We start from the raw sequence: 25,680 nt of genomic DNA on the forward strand, positions 1-25,680 counted from the left end.
CACAACCATCCATAGAGGAAGTAAGGATTCCCTTCCTCTGTACTTTCCTATACTCAGGGACTATCTTTGCACTTACCATAGGATTGCATTTAACACTCTGTGTTGTAATATTTTTTCTCAAAAAATTTTCAGTCAAATTGTATTATAATTATCTGGGTTAAAATACATGCAAAGTAAATAGAGAAAGTCTGCAGGGGTCCATTCCCTAAGATAACCAAAAGTTGCAGTTTATTGTCTTTTCCAGACATTTATGCACTTAAATACAGTCTAAGTATTTTTTAAAAAATATGTAGTTTGCTCTCTTTTATTTTTCTTATTTTGTATGATGCTATCAGTAATCATGGGGATGTCAGAGGACTGTCCTACTTGAGGAAAAACTAGTTTAAATTTTAGGCACTTTTGAGTCCATACTACACACAGAGGACTGGTCTGGAGGTTTGGCAAAATGAAAACTCTCACCCATAAATCTTAGAGTTTTAGAACTTGTGATAAGTGCAAAGGATAAATTTTTAGCCAAATGTACTGGGGAGATGTACGTTTTGCTAAAAGGCCAGGGGATGTCTGGTGAGCTTGGCTGGAGACATTGTATTCTGTCTGTTCATGATGAGGTCCTGTCTGCTCCCAGGAAGCCCTGCATGGTACGTCACCCAGCTCTTAAACAACACCATTGTTACCCCCATAGAATTGCAAAAACTTCCTTTCATGAGCTCTGTCTCCTGGATCTAACAACCAGTTTCCAAGTATGGTTCTTACTCCACCACCAGCTCCATATTCATTGTAGATTATGAAAGGATGAGTAGGCATTACACAAGTACAGGCCTGCTGGAGCTCTGTAATGATGACCAGTCTGTTCAAGGCCTAGGAGGGTGAGCTTGGTGATTGTGGTCAGCACCCACTACAGCCTAATGCAGATGAGTGGGAGCTTATCATATATGATAGTACTCAAGAAGAAAGTAAAAACAGTGCTATGAAGCAGGAGGAGATGACCTGATTTAGGAATCAAGACAACTTTAGGAAGAGATGCCTTGAAAGATGGGATAGAATTTCAATAGGCAGAGACTGAAAAGAGGGAAGGGGCTTTCCAACTGGAGGCAAGTGCTTGAGCAAAGATGTTGGGACAGAAAAGCACTGTCCAGGGAACACTGAGATAAGTGTCTTGAATTAGATTACGGGTCGGGCAGAGGAGGGGTGGTACTCTGAGGTGCTTGGGCTCTGTATGAGAAGTTTGCCCTAGTGAAAACAACTTTGATTCAGGAGTAGTGGACCACTGCATGAAATGGATTTCTCTAGTGACTCTGCTCGTGCTTCTGTATCCAACTAGATGATTCATGATCTCCTTTCAATCTTGATCTTTTCCCCTTCTGGGGTTCTTCCTTCATTTTCTGCAGCCCATATGCAGCTGTTACGAACCAGGGAAGTTATTTGAGGTAATGTTATGTTGAAATTTGCGGGAGTTTCCCTGAGAGTCATGGGGCTGAGCCTCATCAAAGAACTTTATAAAATATACCTTCTAATTTTATGCCATTTTATAATTCGGATTATCTATAGTTTGTGGGCAATTTGCTATAACTGAAATGCAGTGCTTGGGAAGCCAAATAATTTTTTAATGCATACTTTTAGCTGTTGATACATTATGTATCAGTAGCTAAAAGTGTGCATTAAAATTATTAAATATTAAATTTTAAAAAGAGAAAAATATTAAATTTAAAACTACACATTAAATAATCTCAAATTGGAATGTGTTTATGCTTCAGCCTCAGTCCATGGTTTCCTAGACTGTTTCTGCAGCATTGCAGAAATCAGAACCCACGTGATGATATATTACTAAATACCTCATTTTAAATACTGGGGGAAAAGTGCACAAAGTGGCACTTTGTGCACTATCTTAGGGTTAAAATGCCTACAGATGTAGTAAAGATGGGTTCAGTATATTAGCTGCTCGAATTGCTACACACAGAGCCCACACCCACAGGTTCCGTATGCAGATGGACGAGGAGGAAGGTGGGTCCTGTTATGTTCAGGGATGCGCTGAACTCCTATGAGGTGGTCACATTCTTTTTGCCCAGGATCATGTAACCCCTTCTCCTTTATCTTTTTAGAAGCTTCTGGGTGACTCCCTCAGGGCCTTCAATTTCATATCTCAGTGGGGATTTCCGGACACCTGAACGTTCCAGGTTTGCATGCTGCTTTCTGCAGCTGGCAAGGCAGGCTTCTCCCCACTGCGGCTCAGTTTTGTAACGTTACTGGGAAATTACATTTGCTTGCAGACTGTGGCTCAGTGAACGTGACCTTGCTTTCAGGCATGCCATGACCAGAGCAGTACAAAGAATGGAATATTAAGTATGTCTGTCCTTGGATAGGTTTAAGTATGATGGGAACCAGTCATGCTGGCAGCTATCTACTGGGAACGTTATGTGCTTTCAATACCAGATGGTTGGAGGCAAAGTTGACATTCTGTGAGAAAGGCTGAAAAGCCTGATTTAACCACATTTTACTGTCACCTATTGGAGGTATGCTGGGTGCCATGGAGCTAGGTACACAATATGGTGGTGGAACAAAGGAGCTACTAACCAAGTCTAGATGAGTTCTTCCCAGGAAAGCTTTACACTTAGGAGACACTTCAGCTGGCCCTGCAAACCGAATAGGGTTTTGCCAGGCAGGTAAGTGGAAGCGAGTAATCCAGGCAAATGTGCAGAGGCGCAGGAAAGAACTCCTTGTTGAGGTTTGTTTGAATCCGAAAGTGCAAGGTGTGTGTTAATGAGAGATGAATGCAGATGCTAGACCAGGAGGGGCCTTGAATACAAAGAAAATCGGAACCTGCAATGGGAGATGAGGAATCATTGAAAGGTCTGAATTTAGGAAAGTGATTTGGTTCAAGCAAGAACTTCAGGAAGTTCATTCTGATAAGATCTGTTTGGAGAGGGTGAGGCCACAGGCAGAAGGAACAGAAAGGCCAGGGTGAGAGATGGATGCTAGGGCACACCCTCATTTAAGTAGCAGGTGCAGGGGCTTCCCTGGTGGTGCAGTGGTTAAGAATCTACCTGCCAACACAAGGGACATGGGTTTGAGCCCTGGTCCGGGAAGATCCCACATGCCGCGGAGCAACTAAGGCTGTGAGCCACAACTACTGAGCCCGCGTGCTACAACTACTGAAGCCTGCGCGCCTAGAGCCTGTACTTTGCAACAAGAGAAGCCACAGCAATGAGAAGCCCGCACACTGCAACAAAGAGTAGCCCCCGCTCGCCGCAACTAGAGAAAGCCCGCGCACAGCAACAAAGACCAAACGCAGCCAAAAATAAATAAATAAATAAATTTATTTAAAAAGAAGCAGGTGCAGAAAGGGTGCTGAGGAGTCAGGGAAGGTTAGAGGGGGACCGTGTAGAATATAGTGGTGTGAGATCAGCTAAGGGAGAAGAGTTTCAAGGAACAGGTCGGAATGCTTGGGTAAAAGAAGGCTTCCATGTGACCTTGGATGTGGCCACTAGGAGGTCACCAAGGCCTCTAGAAGAACACTGTCAGGTGGGGACACTAGGGTGAGGAGAGTGAGGCACTCACCTCAGGCACAATATTTAAGGGGGTGCGAAAATCAAGATAAATAATATTTTAATGCAAGATTTTGAAAAAATTGACATGAATGCGAAAGACCCATGATGAACAAAATATCAAAATTTAAAATAAAGACAGTATCCGCATTACTGATTCTTCCTTTGCTTCATGTTCCAATATGGCACTGAGTGTCACTGTGTAGAGGATGTGGGGCAGGGAGGATGCAGGTGGAGCCTGAAGTGAGGAGTGAACTGAGAAGTTGAAGGAGCTGAAGTACACTTTACAGTCTGCCTTTCTGAAATCCTAGCTTCACATGAAAGAAAGAGAGTGAAAGGCTGGTTGGTCAAGGGGATCTCAGGCTGAAGGGGTTTTTTGTTTTCTTTATTTTTAAGATGGAAGAGACTGAACATGTTTACAAGCTGAGGGGAGGAGTCCCTGAAGGTGGAGAGAGGTTGACGGAAGGGTAAGCGCAGGGGCTTATGGAGACAGGAGGGCACAGGGGAAGTGGATGGCCCTGGAGGACGAGGGACAGCAGGGGAAGGTAGCAGACTGCCAGAGCTCACTCTTGATGAGTGGCGAGCTCATTGATGAAAAGTGGCCCCAGTGCATGGTGTTAGGATGGAAGAAAGCTGTGCGAGGGTGTTGAAAGGAGCTGACCGCAGTCCTGGAATAGCATGGCGAACAGCAGGAAGGGGCCAGCTGAGGTTGAAGACTACAAGCATGTGGGGTGATCTTTCCCCTCCGTTCAGCACGACTTCTCCTCTAGGTGTATGAGTGGTGGAGGCTTACCATCTGAGGATGGGATATTGAGGTGATCATCCCAGTTTGCCCGGGACTGAGGAGTTTCCTGGAACATGGGACTTTCAGTGCTCAAACTGGAAAGTTCTGGCACACCAAGGTGTTGCAGAGCTGGCAGTCAGGGGGCAAAAGGGCAAAAAAGAATTGAGGTGCTGGCCAGAAGAGGGTTTGTAGCACATGCTCTAGGTCCCATCTGGGGAGCAAAGGAAGTGAGGCCGTTACCTGGTAGCGACTTAACAAAACTCCATTTATTCGTTCATTCAAATACTCATTGAGTGCTTACTAGGAGTCAGGCACTGGGGTCTGTGCAGAGGATCTAACCACAAAGAAGATAAAAATATTCTCATGGAATATCCTTCTCTGGTGGCTAAGGTCAGTTGGTGCCCAGGACCCACTCCCACCTCCATCTAGAGGGTAGAAAACTACAAACTGCCTTTCCCAGACTCCTTTACAACCAGGATGTGAATTAAGGTGCATTTGGGCAAGATTTGTAAACAAGTGGGGTAGAGGCCAATAGCTGGCTGCTTTTGTTTATTTCTCTGCTGGCAAGCGTGGTGGTGGTGACGTGGGGATTTGGGCAGCAGCATTATGAAGTCCAGTCACCAGCTTTGGAGGAGTGGAGGCAGATGGGGTGGCAGTTGGCCCTCTGATCTCGGGGTCACTGCCCGAGGTGTTCTTGAGCTCTGTGCTACCGGTGATGGCCTCCTGCTTCCTTGCTGCCTTGGCTGAGACAAGGTCTTTCTGGGAGCCCTGGGAGTCTTTCTCAGAAGCTCGCTCAAGGGCCCATTTCTCCAGCCCTTACAGCAGTTTTGTAAGCACCTACTTCAATGTATTTCTACTCAAAATAACAAGTGGTTTCTGCTTCTAGCACCTGACACCCTTTCCATTAGCCAGTGGAAATGAACCCTGGTGACTTACATCTGCTTTGTTTGGTGTTTTCAGTGATCACTGGCAACTACTAGAGAAATGAAACTGGAACTGCTCTGGCTCTGAAGGTGGGGGACAGTTTGTACCATTGTGGAAATTCTGCGTGGGTGTGGAAAAGGAGAGACAGTCATTAAATTACAATTTGCCAGTGAGGGGGTACAAGAACAGGGGAATTCCTTAAACTTTCTAAACACACATAGCTGCCAGTTTCCCCCAGTTAGGGAAGACAGTGGGAGTGAAAGGACACTAACAGAAATAGTGGTCAATCTGGAGGACTGGGTGTTTGAAAGCAGGAAAGAGAAAGAATTGGGCTTGGACAGCTCCTTTGTCCCTGAGTGATGTGAAGCCGTTGACTTCAGAGGAGGTGTGTGGTGCTGAACTAGGAAGTTCAGGCAGAATGGGGCTGGTAAGTGGTGGGCACTATGCTTTCACCAGACTCTAAAGAACTTATTCTACCTGCCATCCCCCTCCCCACTCCTTCTACCCTATCTTTTGAACCACGTTAAATAAAATCTGACTTGTTCTTTTTGACGATAACTTTGGGATGCCTCTAGGCTTTCTTGTTCTAAGGGTTGTCTATATATACATCAAAAAACTCTAAAAGCATCTTGAATGCTGTGAGATAGTTTCTATATGGCATACTCCAGTTGTTTTTTTTATGTAGTACTTGTTAACTGGACTGTAAATGCTGAGTGCAGAAGAGAGAGAGAGAAATGCCTTTTTCAGTTCAAAAACTTACAGGGTTTCCTTTTGGCTAATTATCGTTTTCTAATTTTATTGTACTGTGGTCAGAAAATGTGGTCAGAGGTATATTTATTTTACTATCTATATACCTGTTGCCGAGTTTATGAAGTAAAATGTTACAAATTCAGTCATTTCCCCTCTGTATTTTTATCTAGTCACATTCTGTTAATCCCTTTTAATATTTTCAGTATACACACACACACACACACACACACACACACACACACATATCCCTAAATAATATATGGTGTTATTATTAACATTTAGGACCTTAATGTAAATTAATTATATGGTATGCATGCTTTAGCAACTTTTTGCCTTAGCAAAAATATTTGTTTTGTTGTTTTGTTTTTTGTTTGTTTGTGAGATTCATTCATGGTTTTTCCTTTTCAGGGCTGTATAGTATTTCATCAAAGGACTGATATTTTATTCAATCTCCTCTTGGTAGACTTTTAAGTGGTTTCCATTATTTTGCTATACCATTCACTGCTGCTTGGAACATTATGTACATGTCTTGGTATATCTGTCTAAGAGTTTTAAAAGGATATTCACTTAGGAATGAAATTTTCATGTCATGGAGTAATGAGTGCTTTCATCTTTACCAGGTATTGCCAAATTGTTCTTCAAAGTGGCTATATCAGTTTATAATTCCTCCAGCAATGTAAAAGGTTTCATATTTCACTGTATTTTCTCTGACATTTGGTAACAGATACTAGCATTTGGCCAATGTGAAATAATATCTCACTGTAGTTTAAATTTGCATTTCTCTGAATACTGTTTTGGTTTGAATATCTTTTCATATGGTTTATGGCTGTTTGGAGTTTTCTTTTTTTCTGGGAACTACCTATTGCCTATTCTTCCCTTGAGTTGCTTGTCTTACGCTTATTGATCTGCAGAAATGCTTTCTACATTGTAGACACTAGTTCTTTGTTAATTAAGTATGATGCGTTTGTCTTCTGAGTCTGCTCTTTATCTTTTTTTCATTTTTAAAAGAATGTATGCTTTTTATGTCTTACAAAATCATTTTTGTAATTGTAGGTTATAATAATATTCTTGGAGAATCTCTTCTAGAAATTTTATGTCCAGGACATTAGTACATGTGGAACTGACTTGTAAATGGTGTGAGGAAAGGATCCCAGTTTATCCTCTCTATATGTATGGATAACCAGTTGTCTCAGCACTATTTCTGGACATTAATGTCCTTTCCCTGTTGATTTACAGGACCACCCTAGACATCTGTGTGTGGATTAATTTCTGAGCTCTCATCTGTGTATTGGTTGTTTTATTATCTATTCCTTGTCATATTACTATACATTTGTATGAAATCTTGATATCTGCTAAGGCAACTTCCTCCAACTGGTTGTTCTTAAAGCTTATACTGGTTATTCTTGGCCTTTCTCCTTCATATCAGTTCAAAATTAGCTTGCCACAGTCCATGGCAAAAGTTTTTGGATTTGGATTTTTGATTGGGCTTAAATTTATAAATTCATTTGAGAATTGATATCTTGATGATACTGAGTCTTCTGTCCATGATTATTGTACATTTCTTCAATTATCTGTCTTAACTGAAGTCTTCAGTAGAGTTTTATAATTTATTCTTTAATGTCTCGTGTATCTTTTGTTAGGTTTATTCTGTATACCTTACAGGTTTTGTTGCTGTTGTAAATAGTATCTTTTTTCTTTGAAATACACATTTTCTTCCTGTTTTTTGCTAATGTACAGAGATGTAATTGACTTTTTTTATTAATCATATATCTCAAAACCTTAACCTCTTATGAATTCTAACATTTTGTCTGTTGGTATACTTGGATTTCCTATCCAAGTAGAAAATCTTATTGCATGTGAAGAATGATAGTTGTTTCTTTGGTTCCGATGCTTATACTCTAACTAACCTTTTTATCTTATTTTAGTGCTAAGCTCTGTCCTCTAGTACAATGTTGAATAGAAGGGATGATCATACACATACTTGTCTTGAGCCTCAGTTTTAAAGGAATGCTTCTAACATGTCACCATTAAGTATAATATTTGCAGTGGACTTTTCTCTTTTTCTCATAATTACTATTGAACTATTTATAAATTGCTGCCTCATAAGTCCCTTGCTTTTAATCCATAGAGCATTGTTTTTAGAGAACTCATGTCTTTATCATATTGAATTTCTCTATTCATGAGCAAGCTAAAGCTCTCCATTTATCTAGATCTTTATTAATGTCTTTCCAATAATATTTTATAGTTTTTTTTCCTGTTAATGTCTTGCATATCTTTGTTAGAATCATTCCTACATGTTTTCTGTTTTAATGCTATTGTATATGGCAAATCTTAAAGAACCAATACTGTGGTTTTGAGCTGTTTTTTCTTTTTGCCCTCCTTACTTACTTTCTTAAATGCTCAACTATATATTTGAGCAAATGTTTTTTATGTTTTATTTAGCATTTCAGTGTGTATTATAGCCATTTTTCTTTTTTAGATTGTCTAGCGCAGGGTTTCTCAATTTTGGCACTATTGCCATTTAGGGTTGGATAATTCTTTGTTGAGGGGAATATGCATTGTGTAATGTTCAGCAGCATACCTAGCTTCTGTTCTCTAGATGCCAGTAGCACCACCTGGTTATGATGACCAAAAATATCTCAAATTTAACCAAAAATTGTCAAATGTCCCCTGAGGGGCAAAATTGCCCCTGATTAAGAACCATTGATTTGGGCTGTCACATTTCAGAAATTGCCCTTATCTTCTTGAAATTTCTTTTTTTCTTTTTCTTAATAAATTTATTTATTTTTGGCTGCATTGGGTCTTCGTTGCTGCGTGTGGGCTTTTCTCTTGTTGCGTCGAGGGGGGCTACTTTTTGTTGTGGTGTGTGGGCTTCTCATTGTGGTGGCTTCTCTTGTTGTGGAGCACAGGCTCTAGGCGCGTAGTCTTCAGTAATTGTGGCACAGGGCTCCCCTTTGCGGGCTCTAGAGCGCAGGCTCAGTAGTTGTGGCGCACAGGCCTAGTTGTTCCGCGGCATGTGGAATCTTCCCGGACCAGGGTTCGAACCCATGTCTCCAGCATTGGCGGGCGGATTCTTAACCACTGCGCCACCAGGGAAGTCCTGAAATTTTTTTTTTTTTAGTTTATTTTTTTGGCTGCATTGGGTCTTTGTTGCTGCACGTGGGCTTTCTCTAGCTGTGGCAAGCGGGGGCTACTCTTTGTTGTGGTGCACGGGCTTCTCATTGCGGTGATTTCTCTTGTTGGGAGCATGGGCTCTAGGTGCGTGGGCTTCAGTAGTTGTGGCACACGGGCTCAGTAGTTGTGGCTCACAGGCTCTAGAGCGCAGTCTCAGTTGTTGTGGTGCATGGGCTCAGTTGCTCTGCAGCACGTGGGATCTTCCCGGACCAGGGATTGAACCCGTGTCCCCTGTATTGGCAGGCAGATTCTTAACCACTGTGCCACCAGGGAAGTCCCTTGAAACTTTTAAGATGCTTATTTTAAACTCTTTCAGATGTAGGTTCCTAGGATGTGAGTTTTGTTTTGTCTACTGTCGTGGTGATTTTTATGTTTATGCATGGTGATTTTTAATCATGAGCTCACCTCCAGCAGAATGGATGTTTCATATCCCCTGGGTTGGGAAGTTGACCTTATAGGGTGGTTTGGAGTTTGCCTCTCAAGACCTTATGGGCTTGACTTCTAGTAAAAATATTGCAAGGCTTTTATAAAGGATATAACATATTACTGGAACCATAACAGATAATAAAATAAAGCTATAAACAAAATTATGAATAAAATGTATGTAACGAAGACATATACTTACATGATGGTTATATGTAAATTATATATTTTAAATCTTTTTGTATTGTTTTTGCAATATTTATTTTTTGCTATTTATGGTGTCTGAAATGTTAAAAAGCACCCCCCAAAAAAATTTGTATTCAAAAAAAAAAAAAAAAGACCCCTATGGGCTTCCTAGTCTGAGAATAATTTTTATGTTAATTTCTTGGTTTGGGCTTAAAAGAAACCCCAACAAAGTAGTGATTATTTGGACTGTAACCCTACTTCTTCCTTTCATGCTCCCCTCTCTCAAGTGCCTATCACCTCTAGTCCCAATTAACTGTCTCCAACACCACCCCAACATATAAGCACTGGTATTTTGCTGCATCTGGTTGGCCTGGGTCAACACAGGATCTGTAGTTTTCCTTTTGATATTTTCTTTGACTATGCCAGATGCTACCACCAAGTAATTTGGATTTTACTGCCAAACTATACCTCTGTTAGTACAGAGGGAAGACAGCATGCCTGTCCTCTTGCTGACTGATTGTGTGTGACTGGCAGAAAGCAGCCCTGGGTGTAATGGCTGGAGGAAATGAACTGAGCAGATAATATTTTTTAAAACATTATCTAATTTTGTTAACTCTTGATGGCATGATTATATCACTGATAATTATGAATTACAAAAGTTTGTTACTGTTTTTAAAAAGAGGGAATTGAACATTTCATTTCTAGTAGCTCTAGTTCTTTTTCAGGTATGTTTGGTGAATGTAGATAACATCTCATTTCTTCCTGTGTTTACTTATTTTATACTTTCTAGTGTGTATAAATATTTTACAGGTTAATTTATAATAATAGCAACTAACAAAATTGTGACTTTTAGTGAATAGAAAAATAACTTGACCTTCTTTTTTGGAAACTAGTGGTTAGGTTAAAGTCCTGTTAGCCTGTGAGTGGAGTACAGATTTAGGCTCTGCAGAACACATAAAATTAGTATTGAGCTTTCAGATTAAAAAAATAATAATAAAGTAGTCTGAGTACCAGTTCTTCTACTTTCAGTAAACAATCATTTATTAAATTTCATTTCTCCAGTTATTTAGAATGGCCGTGTTTAAGTGAGGCTTGGTTGAATGGGCATGGGATTGGCATAGACACGCCAATACTTTTTAACAAGTCTACATTAACTAAAATGTCTGTTTTTATTAAGAACTCACCCATTTAGACTATTGGGGGGGAAGACCAGTGTGAAAGGTATGAATGAATGGATTTATTTTAAAGTCAAATATTTAAAATTTTTAAAAACCAAAATTTAAAATAAATGTAATTTTGTTAACTTCAGACACTAAAGTAGTCACTAATATTTTCATTGATGGGGAAATCTGGAACTCTAGGGAAGTTATGCTTCCTCTAAGAATCTTTCAATTTTTCTTTTTTATAAAAATTAATTAATTAATTAATTTATTTATTGGCTGCATTGGGTCTTTGTTGCTGTGCACGGGCTTTCTCTAGCTGCGGCAAGCGGGGGCTACTCTTCGTTGCGGTGCGCGGGCTTCTCATTGCGGTGGCCTCTCTTGTTGCAGAGCGCGGGCTCTAGGCGTGCGGGCTTCAGCAGTTGTGGCTCGCTGACTCTAAAGCACAGGCTCAGTAGTTGTGGTGCACGGTCTTAGTTGCTCCGCGGCATGTGGGATCTTCCCAGACCAGGGCTCGAACCCGTGTCTCCTGCATTGGCAGGCGGATTCTTAACCACTGCACCACCAGGGAATCCCAATTTTTCTTATTTTTGACAGCAAGAGCTGTTTAACATCCCCTATATCCCTTTCTGCTTTGACTGCCAGGAAGCTCGGGACAAATTCAAGGTCTACTAAAATCTGTTTAGGTCTTTCTGGCCTGCATATTTGCATTGTATTCTTTATCCCTCCACCTCATTTTGACTTTCTAACCTAATTCTTTTCCCCCTTGTTCTCATATAAATTTTTTTCTACTTACATGTTTTTATTGTAAGATGCCTCATCTTTTGTGAATTGAGATTGTATATAAATAAATAAAATAGATTCAGTGTTCCTTTGAGTAAATCCTGCTAGATAAATACATAAATATGCTTGTACACAAATATGTAGCAACAGTTAGCAACTTACAGTTAGGTTGTTTTCCAGTTATCTTTTGCTAAGATTAGCTTTTAAACTGAATGCTGTCTGATAGAAACAGATAGGGTACTCTCCTAGAACATAAGAGCTTATTTAACATAAATATAGCTATGAAACTTTAGAGTAGACAGTGACCCCCATTTGCAACTTAAATTTTGAAAGAAAATAGGTTGAATTCCAATGCAAGAAGTTAAGAATACACCCATGGCATGAATTCCCCACCGTTCCCACCCAATTCCCAGATCTTTCTGCAGATCTGCTCAACCTCCTTCCTTCCACTGATACCATCAGGAACTCTAGTGATAATTGCTGCCTAGCAGGGTGTTGTGAGTGCAGACTTCTGACTCTTCCAAGGGGCTCAAGGTCCAAAGAGGTGATCAAAACTTGACAAGGCCTAAGTTCAGCCATGGTGGCAGGTCCTATGAGCATTCATGATGATGCTGTGTAAAGGGCCTGGGTTTTGGGAGGATGGCAGCAGGTGTGAATGAAGGGTTTCAAAGTAGGAGAACAACTAGAAAAAAGGGATGGGAAAAAAGGGACAGAAACCTGTTTTCTCCCATCATTTTTGACACTTTGCAGAAGGTCCCCTTTGCTAAGACTTGTATTTGTTCAAGCCTACCGGGAGGTCACCGAAAAGGAGTTAACCCCTGTGACGTCAGTTTCTCTTATCCAGAAAGCAGCTTAGTCATTGGGCTTTTCCTCTGCCCCCAACCAAGGTCAATCATTTGCCACTTCGTCATTAAATCCCTAGCAGTGATTTCCCCCTTACCACACTTTACATTCTGATAAGTTCTGATAAAGCACATGGGATTTTTTGGAAATAATTTGTCTCTGGTCTCATTTCCTTTAAAATGTAGGTTATCTTCTTTGTCCGTCTTGAATTTTGGGTCAGTCTCTTTGTCTACTGAGAGGATCGCTTTCTATAGACTTAACAATATGAATTTAGTCTGCTAGATTAGAGAGATCAGCAAGAAAGGAAGGGCCTATACCTAGAATTTTAGGCATAAGTTACTTTGATAGGAGGATTTTAAAAAATTCCCTTTTAACCACAGAACTCCTCCATTGGAAAGGATTCTGAAAGAAATGAAGAAAACCATCAGAAATGCAATCGGTAGCTTCATGGCCTTCTGTTGACTGGACTAGACTTTTCTTACTGCTGTTCCTTGGAATGACACTGTACAGGATGTCTGCTGAGGTCATCCATCAGGTGGAAGAAGCACTTGATGAAGATGAGAAGGAGATGCTGCTTTTTCTGTGCCGAGACGTTGCTGCAGATGTGGTTCCACTTAATGTCAGGGACCTTCTGGATGTTTTAAGCGAGAGAGGAAAGCTGTCTTCTGTAAGCTTGGCTGAGCTGCTCTACAGGGTAAGGCGGTTTGACTTGCTCAAGAGGGTCTTGAAGATGGACAGACTGACAGCGGAGGCCCTCCTGCACAGGCACCCACATCTTATTTCGGACTATAGGTAATTCATCAGCCCCTCCTGAGGCTGGACTGGTGGGAGGGAGGGAGGAGGTCTAGACTTCAGAATCACAGAAATGAGGACAGTAAGAAAAGCAGCCTCATTACTTTCTCTACCCACTGATCCTCTTGCCATATCGATGTTACTTCATTCCTCTGAACTCTGAATTCTTAGGACATGTCTGCGTAAAGTAATTGGGTAGAAGATCAGAATGAAAGTGGAAGGGATGGATGGCATGTGTTTGCCTGATGGGTAGAATGAGAGAGAGACGAGTGACTAAGAGCTAGTACTCTTGCAGGCCTCTCTGATTGTGAGACCTGCTGTGTTCTTTGCTAGCCTGTGATGTCAGAACCTGGTAATTTCCGGTTACTGAGAAAGGAAATAACAAGCCTGACAGCAATCTTCCTGACCTTTGTAGAGCTCTGTGATCCTTCCTGAACCCCCTCCGATCTTTCCCCTGCTGAGGAAATTAGTGGGGTGGGCTTGCTTTCTGTGAGGTCCCTGCTCCCGAAGGCTCTGGGGAGCCCAGATTGGACATTTCTTCAATTAACCGTCTCTAGACCCCCTTCGGTTCAGAGAGGAATGGCCACTGGAGTCCCCTCTGGTTCAGACAGCCTTTGAGTTGTTCCTTCCTCCTGTTCACATAATATTCTCTTGGAGGTTCAGAGGAGCACAGAAACCAGCGGAAAGGCTGCGTTTCTGGGGAAAGAAAGATAATTTGTAACCTTAAATCAGTGATTCCTTTTTCTCCAGACCACCAGCCTTTAGTTATATCGATAATATATATTTGGAGGTGATGTACATGATTAAAAACTATATTAAAGAGAGTTGCAAGCAGTGTGGCCCTTGGAACGTATATGAGATTTGAGGTCTAAAGGCCTGTTTGAAGCCTCAGAACTGTCAGTTACAAGCCACGTAGGCTGAGCCAGCCACTGACATCAGTTGGGCCTTCGTTTTTCTACTTGTGAAGCTAAAAATAATAATATCTGATTTCACAAGTGTGTTTGTAAGGATCGATTGTGATAATTTAGTATGTGAAGTACTTTTTAAAAATTATTATTATTATTTTAAATTATGTGAAGTACTTTTTAAAACTGGGCAGCACTCTACAAATATAAGGGTTTATTATTATTGTTGCTGTTATTCTTGATCATCTTCCACCTCTCCAACCATCGCGATGTCATAATCTTAAAACTTTTCGGGAGGCACTGACTGGGTTTTTGTGAATAAGTCAGGGGAGTCTCTCCCTCTCTTGTTTCCTTGCTGTGGTGAATGGAGGTGGTTCCTTTGGGCCTCTGAGTAGAGAGGCCCGGGAGTGCTAGATTCATTTATTCTTCTGTTGAGTGGGCTTTATTGCGGGTTGACTTATGCCAGGTGTTTGGTAAGCACTAAAGCAAAACGAATGAAGACTCTTCCATCCTCAAGAATATTAGAGTCTAATTGGGAAAACAGGCTTCTAAGTAATGATGACAATGTTAAGGTAGTAATGACAATCATGAGGTGTCCTTGGGAACCCTGATAAAGCATGATGGTAACTCCAGCTGGAACAGAGGTGGCTAAGTCAGGAGGGGCTTTCTAGACAGAGATATTTACAGTCACAATCCCCGGGATCTAGATGCCTTTTAACCTTTGAGTTCGGGTGCGGGCCAGGATAGCCCAGGTGTTACTTTGCTTCACAATCTTGTGACTCAAAGTATTGTCCCTGGATTAGCAGCGTCAGTATCACTGGGGGTTTGTTAAACAGAGAAGACAAGATCACTTTGAATTCTATTTACGTCTTTCGTCTTAGTCATTTAGGTTCTTCATTTATTTCATTATAACTTCTGGGGGAGCTAGGGGATTCTTTGGGGAAGTTTTTATTCTCTTGTTCTTTTCATAGCAGTTGTAAAAAGAGGTACCATCTCCTATTGAAAACTGGGGAAAGGATAAATTTGCTTTTTGACTTCCCTTAAGATCTCCTCCTGGGGTGATCTAAGCTTTCTGTTTTCTTGGGGGCGCATTCAAATGGGGGCAAGAATTAGTCTTTTAACCAATTATTGGCATAGAGGAGGCCTAGGCTCTTGGTGTTCTCACTAGGACTGGTCTCTGAATTTACTAAAGAAACTTGTCTGGTTTACAGGGTGCTGTTGATGGAGATCGGTGAGGGTTTGGATAAATCTGATGTTTCCTCATTAATATTCCTCATGAGAGATTATATGGGCCGAGGCAAGATAGCCAAGGATAAGGTGAGTTTTCTTTCTTTTTCTTGGTTCATGTTTCCAAGAGCCTATCGGAAGTTGGAGGGGTGCTCTCTATGGTGTGAAGAGAGGGAAACAGGCACTTAAGCAGGGAGGACCAAGTCGGGGGTGAAGGTGGGAAGGGAGAAGAGTATGGGTTTTTTTTTTCATAGTAACATTGATGGGAAGAAAATTGGTTCATAAATTGAGAGGCAGTAGAGTGATATCGGCTGGTGTGGCCCTGGGTGTTTCTTTCATCCTTGTATTTTATCCTTTATTTGCGTAAAATTCATAGGCCTGGCTTATATATCAGCTTCTCTCCCTGGTTTGACAGATCATCTGGGAGGGTTAGGGAGTCCCTTCTGCTCATGCTGAGTAGAAACAGGAGGAAATGCCGGTCCACTCCCATCTTGCTCTCTGACTGTCATCTATTTCTCCTCAGCCACCTCAGGATCAGTGTGGAGTCATTAGGCTGCAGGGGAGCTGGGCAGGGGAAGGTCCTTGAGACTGATGTATCCAGAGAATGGCCAAAGTACAGATTTGGGGTTGAAAATGAGGTAGGGGTGAAGATCTCAGGGATGCTGTGATTGCTGGAAAAGTATATAAATTCCAGCTGGCCTTATATGGTACTTCTGACCTATGGACAGGCCAGGAAAAGCTCGGGTCTCTAGTATGTGACAGTATGTCCACCAAGGACCTGCTTCTGAGGACTCTGGTAAATCATTGCTTAAGAATTTCCTCATGTTCCTTAATGATTGTTGTTTCATTTCTGAAATTTGGGAATATAGGGTGACTGTATGCCCCCACCATCAAATGCAAAATGGGAAGGAAAATGAAAAAATACAAGTCCTTTTTTGGTGTCCCCTAATCAACTTATTTCCCAATCATTTATGTAGATTTAATTATCGTTATTAATTTAAAAATAAAGATAGCACATTAGTAACCAAATGTTAAACAGAAAGGAAATAACACCAAAAGCAGTGCCTATTTCTGAAATATAGTTCTTTCACAATCCCTTTGGTCCAGGGTGAATGAGTAGCAAAATACCCTAACCCTGTAATTTTGCCACCTCATGTCTGCTGTGTCAGAATGAGTTGGAATTTCCAGCATTGATTAAAATATTTTAGGCACTTCAAAACTGTATCATTAGAATTTTTCTAGTAAAAACGTTTCCCCAGCTACCTTCTCACTTCCTTTTTTCAGTAAAGCCCTCAAGAGTTTTTCAGTATAACACCAGCCTGGCTTTTGGGAAGAGAATGAACTTGGGAGGATTTTATTTTCAGGCCTGCTCTCTCAATCCTTCATGACACAAATGGCCCATGTATCTATCCCCAACCTAGGTACAGGTTGGCCCCCCGAAGACTTACCTCTTTTCTGAGTAAATTCCAGGAGTGTAATTTGCTCATGGCTTTGGAGGGACTATAAAACAGAGAGGTCTGGTTTAGGATCACTGAAGGTCACTGAAAGGGCTCCTCTGGTCACATTTTCTTGCTCTAATAAATTACACAGCCTGAGGTTTGCATATGAGGCCTAATAGTCAGCCCTACTGACATTTGTTTCTTGTTGGTGGTTCTCTTAGAGTTTCTTGGATCTTGTGATTGAACTGGAGAAGCTAAACCTGGTTGCTCCAGATCACTTGGATTTATTAGAAAAATGCCTAAGGAACATCCACAGAATAGACCTGAAGACAAAAATCCAGAAATACAAGCAGTCTGGTGAGCAGCATTTTGGCCTCTCTGTGGCCTAAGGAAGTATCTGTGCATAGTGGGTTTCATTGGTAGAGATCCGTGTGTTGGATGGGTGGATGGAACAGAACCCGAAGGTCCACAGCTCCCACCAGCCTGTGGCTAGAGATCAGAACCCTTTATATCCTCCATACCCCCTATCTGCTAACTTCATCACCCAGCACACCTGACCACAGAGTCTTGGCCCTCTGCAAAATGCCGCCAAGCAGCTCTTAACATTCTGGTCTTCAGGAAAGTGTCTGCACCCCCATTTTCTGTACTGGCTGGTGGCGCTGTTGGCACTCAGGGCTTTTGAGTCTATGCTGAGCCCTGCTGCCTTGCTCCAGAGTTTGGCCTGACTTGGGATGATATCCTATCACTGGGGTCCTATAACTGCCCTGCATATGTCTCCAGTTGCACAAAACCTCCTCATGCAAAAGGGCATCTTTTCTGCTGAGAACCCCTCCTCCCATAAAGGGGACCAGCTCACCCTGGCCTTCTCTCTCATGGCATCCCTACCTGTTGTCTTTTAGACTCACAGTCAGCGTGGGCTCTGCTAGCAGTCTACTACCACCACAGGGCATGGCTGATACTCAGGGATCTACACACAGCCCTGCCCCCCGCCCCCCCCCCCCACAATGGCTGATTCAAGATCAAGAACAGGAGTAGCATTTTTAGTCTGTTCTTAATGACATTGATAGAAGAGTCATCTGATCTGATATTTTGAATTCAGTAAGGTGGCTGGAAAGTTTAGGGTATTTTGAAAGATCATGATTGACCCTGAACTGAGCCACTGTTGAGGATTCATTTGATGATAATTTGTAAATCTTAACTCAGAGCCTGTCTTCTGCTTGCAGCTCAAGGAGTGGAAACGAATTACGTAAATGCTCTCCAGGCATCTCTGCCAAACTTGAGTATTAAGGATCCTTCATATAACCTAAGGGTGAGTCTGGAGCAAATGTGTGGAATCCCAGCATGAAACAGTTTCAGAACTTTGATAAAAATGTACATATTCTCCTAGCATGTACTTTGTTTAATAGCTGAAAAAAATTGTGACAGAAATGTGCATTTGTTTTAAAATATGTATAAATTCTTATAATTTCAAAGCTAACATGTGTTCATGGAAATAATTTGGAAAATACAGAGAAATATATATAAAGGGAAGAAAATAAATCACCTCCATGTTAACAGTTATTCCCTTCTAGTCTTTTTGTTTTTCTGTGTGTGTATCTACATATACAAACATTTTTTTCATTGTTCACTTGTTCCTTTGAAAATTTAGCTTCTTAAGTAAAAATAGGTAGGACATGCCCATGGACAAAGAATTCAAAATGTGCTAAAAGAATTTTTAAAGTATATTTCCTCTTACCCCAGTTCCTTTCCCCAGAGGCAGCTATTGGTAACCATTTTCTTCTATCCAGAGATAGTCTTTGCAAATATCATATTTAATTTGTATTTTTTTCTTCTGTACAAATGGTAGCACACTATGCCCACTTCCTGATCTGAGAATTCTTGGAAATTGTTTCACATGAATCATACGGGACTGCCTTTATTTAATCATTGTTTTTAATGATTGAACGTAGTTTCACTTTCTAGATGTATCAATATGTTTAGCCTTTTCTTGTATATGTGGACTTTTAGATTATTCCCAATATTTTGTTATAAAACAATACTTCAAAATAAATATCCTTGTATTTACCTCTCTGTGCCTTTGCTTTTCATTGAGCTTATTTTAATGATTTCAACAGAAGTGTTTTTGTTATTGAGTGATGTTACTGAGTGATTGATTTGTGACCGTAAATAATATGTAGTCACTTCTGGGTGTTGTGTTAGTCAGTGGTGCAAGGTTATCATGAGGATTGTGCTTTGGTTAATCTTTTATCTTGAGAAGTTAACCTTAGTGTAATCTCATCCTCATCCTCATTCCATATAAGGATATGTGGAATTTGTAGTCAGGATTTAGACCACAGTTTATAATCTGTGATTAAATCGTAAGCACTTTCATAAAAGTATGTGATGAACATATTGACTATACTTGTAATAAAAATAGTTTTGTGGAGAATATAATCTGTAAGAGATACCACTAAGCAATAGAATTTCAGAGCTCAGATGGATGGTAAGCATTATACTGTCCAACACCCTCATTAAATAAGTAAGGACATTTAGGCCTAAGGAACATTAAGTGACTGCCCACCTCTACCTACCGCCAGACCTGGGCCAGTCCATACTCCTTTCTCTACACCATGGTGTGTTTAATAAACTACATGGTATCGTGTCATAGCTTAGATATATCTGTCATTTTTGTCAAGAATTAAATATGCTTTTCTTGTTCTTCTGAATCTCTATGATACCAGATCATGAGAGAAAACTGATTTAGGATTCAGATCCAGATTTTCTGGGCTTTCTCTGCTATTGTCTATCTAACATAAATTATACTGTCATTCTTAGTTAAAAGCCTGCCATATTTTTGTTATTCTTTCTATTTTGTTAATGCAAGTAACTGTATTCACTGTCCATATAGCCTATTAGGAACCCACATGCTCTGTGTGTAAATTTTTCTTTAAATTTGCTATATTAATCTGTGACCCTGATCGTTCATTCATTTAGTTAGCAGGCACTGTGGCATATGGATTCAGTGAATTCCTCACAAGATTTGGGAACTGAATACCTGGATGTTAACTCATACAAGGCTGCAAAATAACACATGATACCAACATACTATAGAATAAAGAAGTTGTGGGAATTCCTTGGCGGTCCAGTGGTTAGGACTCCATGCTTCCACTGCAGAGGGCACGGGCTTGATCCCTGGTTGGGGAACTAAGGTCCCTCAAGCTGTGCTGTGCAGCCAAAAAAAAAGTTGTGACTCTGTAATATAATGCTTTTTATATTTATCTGCAATAAATCTAGCTTTGATTTGATGTTATATCTCTTTAATAGTATGTAAAAGTGAATGCACACCTATGTGGGGTTCCAAATTCTATCTAATATCATTATCCTCTGGCTAAGTCATTGGTTATTAGTGATAAAAGCAACTTATATGTTTTTCTTTCATTTAGATGCACAGACTTAGCTACAGACACAGCTTAATAAATAGTGTACTTCTCTCTTTTGGCTAGGATAGCTTCAGAGGAGAACTGTCATTTGAAAGCTGAGCGTATCAGATGGTTGACAGTGTGTGCTATGTGTACCTTACACAGGACCTGTCATCTGAGAAGAGAAAGGGTCTGTTCAATCTTTCATTCTCTGATTCATCCCATTCTGGCCCTCAGAAAGGGTAGCTAACTTTCAAGAACCACTCCCACATGTGGCTTGTGTGTAGCTAGGCATTATAGAAAAATAATAACTGGACATTTATTAAGCACTTCCGTGTGCTTAAAAGGCACTGTGCTGAGTGCTTTGTGTACATTTAATCTTCAAAAAAATTATAAGGTAAGTACTATTATTATCCTCATTTTGAAGATAAAGAAACAGACATACAGTTAAAGAACTTGCTCAAAGTTACATAGCTAGTAAGTGGCAGAATCCCTCTCCCACTCTTAACCATACTGTACCTTGCCTCTGTGTTAAAGATCAGGTTGAATGTCAATTGCATGTTCCAACAGCTTGTTCTAACTTGGAGCTATTGTAGCAACTCTCCTATACCATATTCTAAATGCTAGTTGAGCATATTTACACATTCATTGTATTTTCACTTTGAATTGCTACTTTGGCCATAGAATATGGATTCATGGAGTTAATGGCTCTTGCTAGCCTTCTTTAGATAATTTAACAGTGAATGTGATATTTTTATTTTTTCCTGGGTAAGAATCCTATCGAGATATTTAAAGAGGTGTAATATAATGTCTCTGAAAAATGAACAGGGAGTGTGACCTTATTTTTTATATTTGAAGCTCCAGAATGGGAGGAGTAAAGAACACAGACTCATGATGGGACAACCTGACATTCAGAGTAAGACCAGCTTTTCTTTATATTCATTCTTTATAAATGATTGCTAATTCAAGTACAGAATGTTGCATTTTTAGAGTTGCCTTTCTTTTATCTACATATTTTAATTAAGTTCTCAAAATAAAAAACAGTTAAACTCTTAAAATGTATTCATTGGCATTTCTAGTTATCCATCAAATTAGCTTATTTGAGTTTAAACACCTCTTACTTCATCAGCTTCATCGTCTTGACTATATTTTTTAAGAGATATAACATTTATACCTGAAATAGAACTATAACCAGGTCATGTTAAACATTAATCTAGCCATGTTAATGAGCCACGTTAACCAAATATCTAGCAGCAGGAAGAAGAAAGGTTACTAAGATATTGTTTTATAGCCCATTTAATAAATCTAGATACTGTACAGATGACATTCCCCACCCCTACAAAGAAAGGAAGAAAAAAAAAAACACCTAGTCATTTCAACCATAAGATTTAAGGGATTTAAGATCCCTCTCATCACTCTTAAAACATCAGCACTTGATCCCATCATTTTCAAGAAGTGTATTTTTTGCTTGTCTTGAGTCCTCCTTGAAGTGAGGGCTGAGACTCAGTCTCTTACTCTAGTACTTAAGAACTCCCGGAGGTGGGGCTGCATAGACAGGTAAGGAGGACTCAGTCTTCCCTGAGGAGCTTGGAATTTGTGTGCAGGGGCGATCCTGAATGTAGAGAGCAGGGCAGTGGCCTGATGGAAACCTCCTCTATATGGCAACACCTCATGACTCAGCCGACATGCTGTCTGTGTGCACCTGCAAGCCTTCTGCCCAGCTCAGCCAGATGGAGCAGCTCATGCCCAGCATTCCCTTTGTAAAAGTCAGCTCTCCAGCAAAAGCTGTTGAGGAGCAAATTAATTTCTGAGGTGACAGTATGTTTCTTAAAACACTGGTGAGGTGGTGAGAATTAGCTGTTTAAAATGGGAGACCCGGTAGATTTGGATAGGAATTTAAAATAATCAGTGTTGGGCTTCCCTGGTGGCGCAGTGGTTGAGAATCTGCCTGCCAATGCAGGGGACACGGGTTCGAGCCCTGGTCTGGGAAGATCCCACATGCCGCGGAGCAACTAGGCCCGTGAGCCACAACTACCGAGCCTGCGCGTCTGGAGCCTGTGCTCCGCAACAAGAGAGGCCACGATAGTTAGAGGCCCGCGCACCGCGTTGAAGAGTGGCCCCCGCTTGCCACAACTAGAGAAAGCCCTCGCACAGAAACGAAGACCCAACACAGCCAAAAATAATAATAATAAAAAATAATAATAATAATCAGTGTTTTTTCCATTGGGCTCCCTGATGGCAGGTTTATCCTTGATGGTAATTCAACAGGTGAGGTAGGTGAGGGTCCCAACAGCCCTGCAGATCCTTAGGAGAGCTAGTTGCCTGCTTTTGCCTGGATGTGGTTCATTTGCTAGTAAAAGAGAAAAGCATCCTGATAACTTGACCTTAATCTAATAGAAGTTTAAAATAATCAAACCAAGTATTCATATTATTTTGGACTTCCAAATAGATTTCAATTGGATGATGATGATGATAACTACAATTTATTAAGCACTCTTAGTAAGTGCTAAGTGCCCTGAACTGAGATGGACATATTACTATATTATTTTGTGTGTTTTTTTAATTCTGTTAAGCCATGATTGCTGAAATACAAAAAGATAAAGTGAAATTTCCTCTTAATTCTGAGTATCAGACATAACCTCTATTAATGTTTGATCTGTGTACCTCTAGTAAGTATATGTAGGTATACGCACACAAACACATGTAAAATTTTTAAGTATGTTGGCTCCATATTATAATATTATTCAGTAATCTATTTTTCACTTAATACATCCTGCATATCTTTTCATGTCAAATACATAAAGATTTCTCGTATCCTTTTTAACATTGTGTAGTATTCCATTGTAGGTATCATAATTTATTTAACCAGTTTCGTGTTGGTAGGCTTTTAGTTTCTTTCTAGCTTAGGGCCATTACAAACAGTCCTTCAGTACATCTCCTTGACATTTTTGCACACGTGCTCTATTATTTCCTTAGGATAAACTTCTAGAAGCAGAATGTTGGTTTAAAGGGTATTGCTAATTGTCCTTTAAAAAGACTGTTTCGGGCTTCCCTGGTGGCACAGTGGTTGAGAGTCTGCCTGTCAATGCAGGGCACATGGGTTCGAGCCCTGGTCTGGGAAGATCCCACATGTCGCGGAGCGGCTAGGCCTGTGAGCCACAATTACTGAGCCTGCGCATCTGGAGCCTGTGCTCCACAGCAAGAGAGGCCGCGATAGTGAGAGGCCCGCACACCGCAATGAAGAGTGGCCCCCACTTGCCGCAACTAGAGAAAGCCCTCGAACAGAAACGAAGACCCAACAAAGCCATAAATAAATAAATAAATAAATTAATTAAATTTAAAAAGACTGTTTCAACTTATACAGCATTACCATTTGAAAGTGCTCATTTCCCCCAAACCTTACCAAATATTGGCATTTTCTTTGCCTGTCTTTAGACATTATTTCTCATTTTTGCAGCAGTCATAAATTAGATGCTCATCTCTGAGATTAAAAAACAAAACAAGACAAAACAAAACCCAACACACCCTGAGACTTCAGAAACTTGCCCAGGATCACAGGACTTGTTAGTGATGGTGCTAGGGTTTCAGCCAGCCCTTTATGGCTTCAAAACTGGTGGTTTTTCCACCTCCCTGGGACTAGTAAAGTCATTTTTTATCTACAGAGGTTGCTCTAGGTTCATCTATATTTGCTAAGCCCACTGTCCCCTATCTTACCATTGACATTTTATTTTATGATCTCCCAATATCACTGGACTAAGAAAACATGGCCATCTGTTCTATAAGTGGCAAACCCACAAGAGCTTTCCCTTCTCTGTGTCTCTAAGGTTGTTCCCTTGAGGCATTGTGCACAATTTCAGCACATGCAGTAAAGCTATTGATACTGTTGGGTGGTTAATTTATTAAATTCTCCCTATCAGGTTAAAACCTCACCAGTCACTGGGTCCTTACCTGGAGAAGGGCAAGGGAGAGCCTTCTTATACTTCTATTTAAGCAGTTTTTCTACATAACCCCTGTTTAGCGTGGGGACTTGTGTTTTCTTATCAGTTAGGTTTTTCGGTGTGAGGTTAGAAGCTTGGGGCTGAGTATAGCTGGGGAAAGAAAAGACAGTAGGCGGAAGAAAATAGGGAAAGAAAAATGGTGTGACATAAAGAAACGCAGCCTGCAGGAACTAGGATTAGGGCTAGTTCTCCTTCAGCTTTGTAAATGATTTCTCTCTCATCCCCCAGGAGAACCAGTGAAGACATCCATTCAGGAATCAGAAGCATTTTTACCTCAGGTACAGAATAAATGATCTGATTTGGTATTGTATTGCAAGCACAGTATCTGTGGAGAACACTGATGGCTTTAAAAATATCTGTCCATTAAGAATTCTTTGTAACAATAGGATGCTGAGGGTGTGCTATTCTGAGAACTCTTCTGTTCTAAAGGGGAACCTTGGATGTAGCAAAGAGAAAGATGTTCAAGTGGATTGCATTAGTGAACTTTGGAATGCAGGAAAATTCCAAAGTGGCATTTCTTTTCTCAGCTGAGTGATTGCTGAATATATAAGCAAGCAGTGACACTGAACCTTGACTTGGTCTGACTTTTTCTATGCTGATACCTTTTCTCCATAATAGAAAGGCCTCCTTTTGTATTGGTTTGGAAAGATATCACTTGTACAATCTCAGATTACTGTGGAAACATATGACCCATCTTTTCTCTGTGTTTTAAATTATCTTTATCCCACAAAGCTATGACATGCGTAAAGAGACTGCAATTTTTATTAAAATTAAATAGAAACTGAAGTAGCTTGTTGATATTGAAGGGAAATGTCAGCTGTGATGACTTCAGCCTGTGTCTATTGAGTGACTCACCTGCCAAAAGGAAATGTAAGGAAATCCAAAAGAAAAGATCATATGGGTGGAACCTTGAGGAAAAGAACAATGTTTAGGGTCTTTAACAATCCCTGCTTTCCTTTCCAGCACGTACTGGAAGAGAGATATAAGATGCAGAGCAAGCCCCTGGGCATCTGCCTGATAATTGATTGCATTGGCAATGACACAGGTAGGTGTGAATTTTCCAGATGAACTGATGCTCCCACAGTGAGATCACAGTGAGATCACGGCACACACAAGCTGTATTCATCGAGTGATCCACACTAGCTGCTGTAACAAACCGATGCCAAAATGTGGTTTCACACATGAAGGGTAGTTTCTCACTCATGTTGCAGTCTGGTGTGGGTGGTACTGTAGTGCTTTGTTGCATGTGCTCATCATCGGAGGGCTTGGAGTTTTCCTCAGGATCCTCTATATCTGGCTGGTGGATGAAGGAAGCGAGTGGAAGATCTCACAAGAGACTTTAGGGACAGGCC

General features: G+C 40.7%; 1 protein-coding gene across 16 annotated transcripts in view; it reads left to right on the plus strand.

Annotated features, from left to right (window-relative positions):
* Window positions 1-25,680, plus strand: part of CFLAR (CASP8 and FADD like apoptosis regulator) — a 66,753-nt gene that overhangs the window by 5,809 nt on the left and 35,264 nt on the right. For 7 of the 16 annotated variants that reach the window (XM_057551132.1, XM_007190510.3, XM_007190511.3 and 4 more), the window contains 7 exons: window positions 12,950-13,361; window positions 15,478-15,583; window positions 17,154-17,289; window positions 18,156-18,241; window positions 21,189-21,246; window positions 24,557-24,606; window positions 25,292-25,373. In XM_057551132.1, the coding sequence (XP_057407115.1) occupies window positions 13,000-13,361; window positions 15,478-15,583; window positions 17,154-17,289; window positions 18,156-18,241; window positions 21,189-21,246; window positions 24,557-24,606; window positions 25,292-25,373 (880 nt within the window). In that variant the 5' untranslated portion in view covers window positions 12,950-12,999. Of the gene's footprint in view, window positions 1-3,987; window positions 4,010-5,286; window positions 5,340-5,407; window positions 5,678-12,949; window positions 13,362-15,477; window positions 15,584-17,153; window positions 17,290-18,155; window positions 18,242-20,414; window positions 20,521-21,188; window positions 21,247-24,556; window positions 24,607-25,291; window positions 25,374-25,680 lie in introns of those variants that run through there. The other 9 variants (XM_007190516.3, XM_007190517.3, XM_057551133.1 and 6 more) reach the window with 8 other exon arrangements.

This window comes from Balaenoptera acutorostrata, chromosome 8 (genome assembly GCF_949987535.1).
Source record: "Balaenoptera acutorostrata chromosome 8, mBalAcu1.1, whole genome shotgun sequence".
Classification (NCBI taxonomy): Eukaryota; Metazoa; Chordata; class Mammalia; order Artiodactyla; family Balaenopteridae; genus Balaenoptera; species Balaenoptera acutorostrata.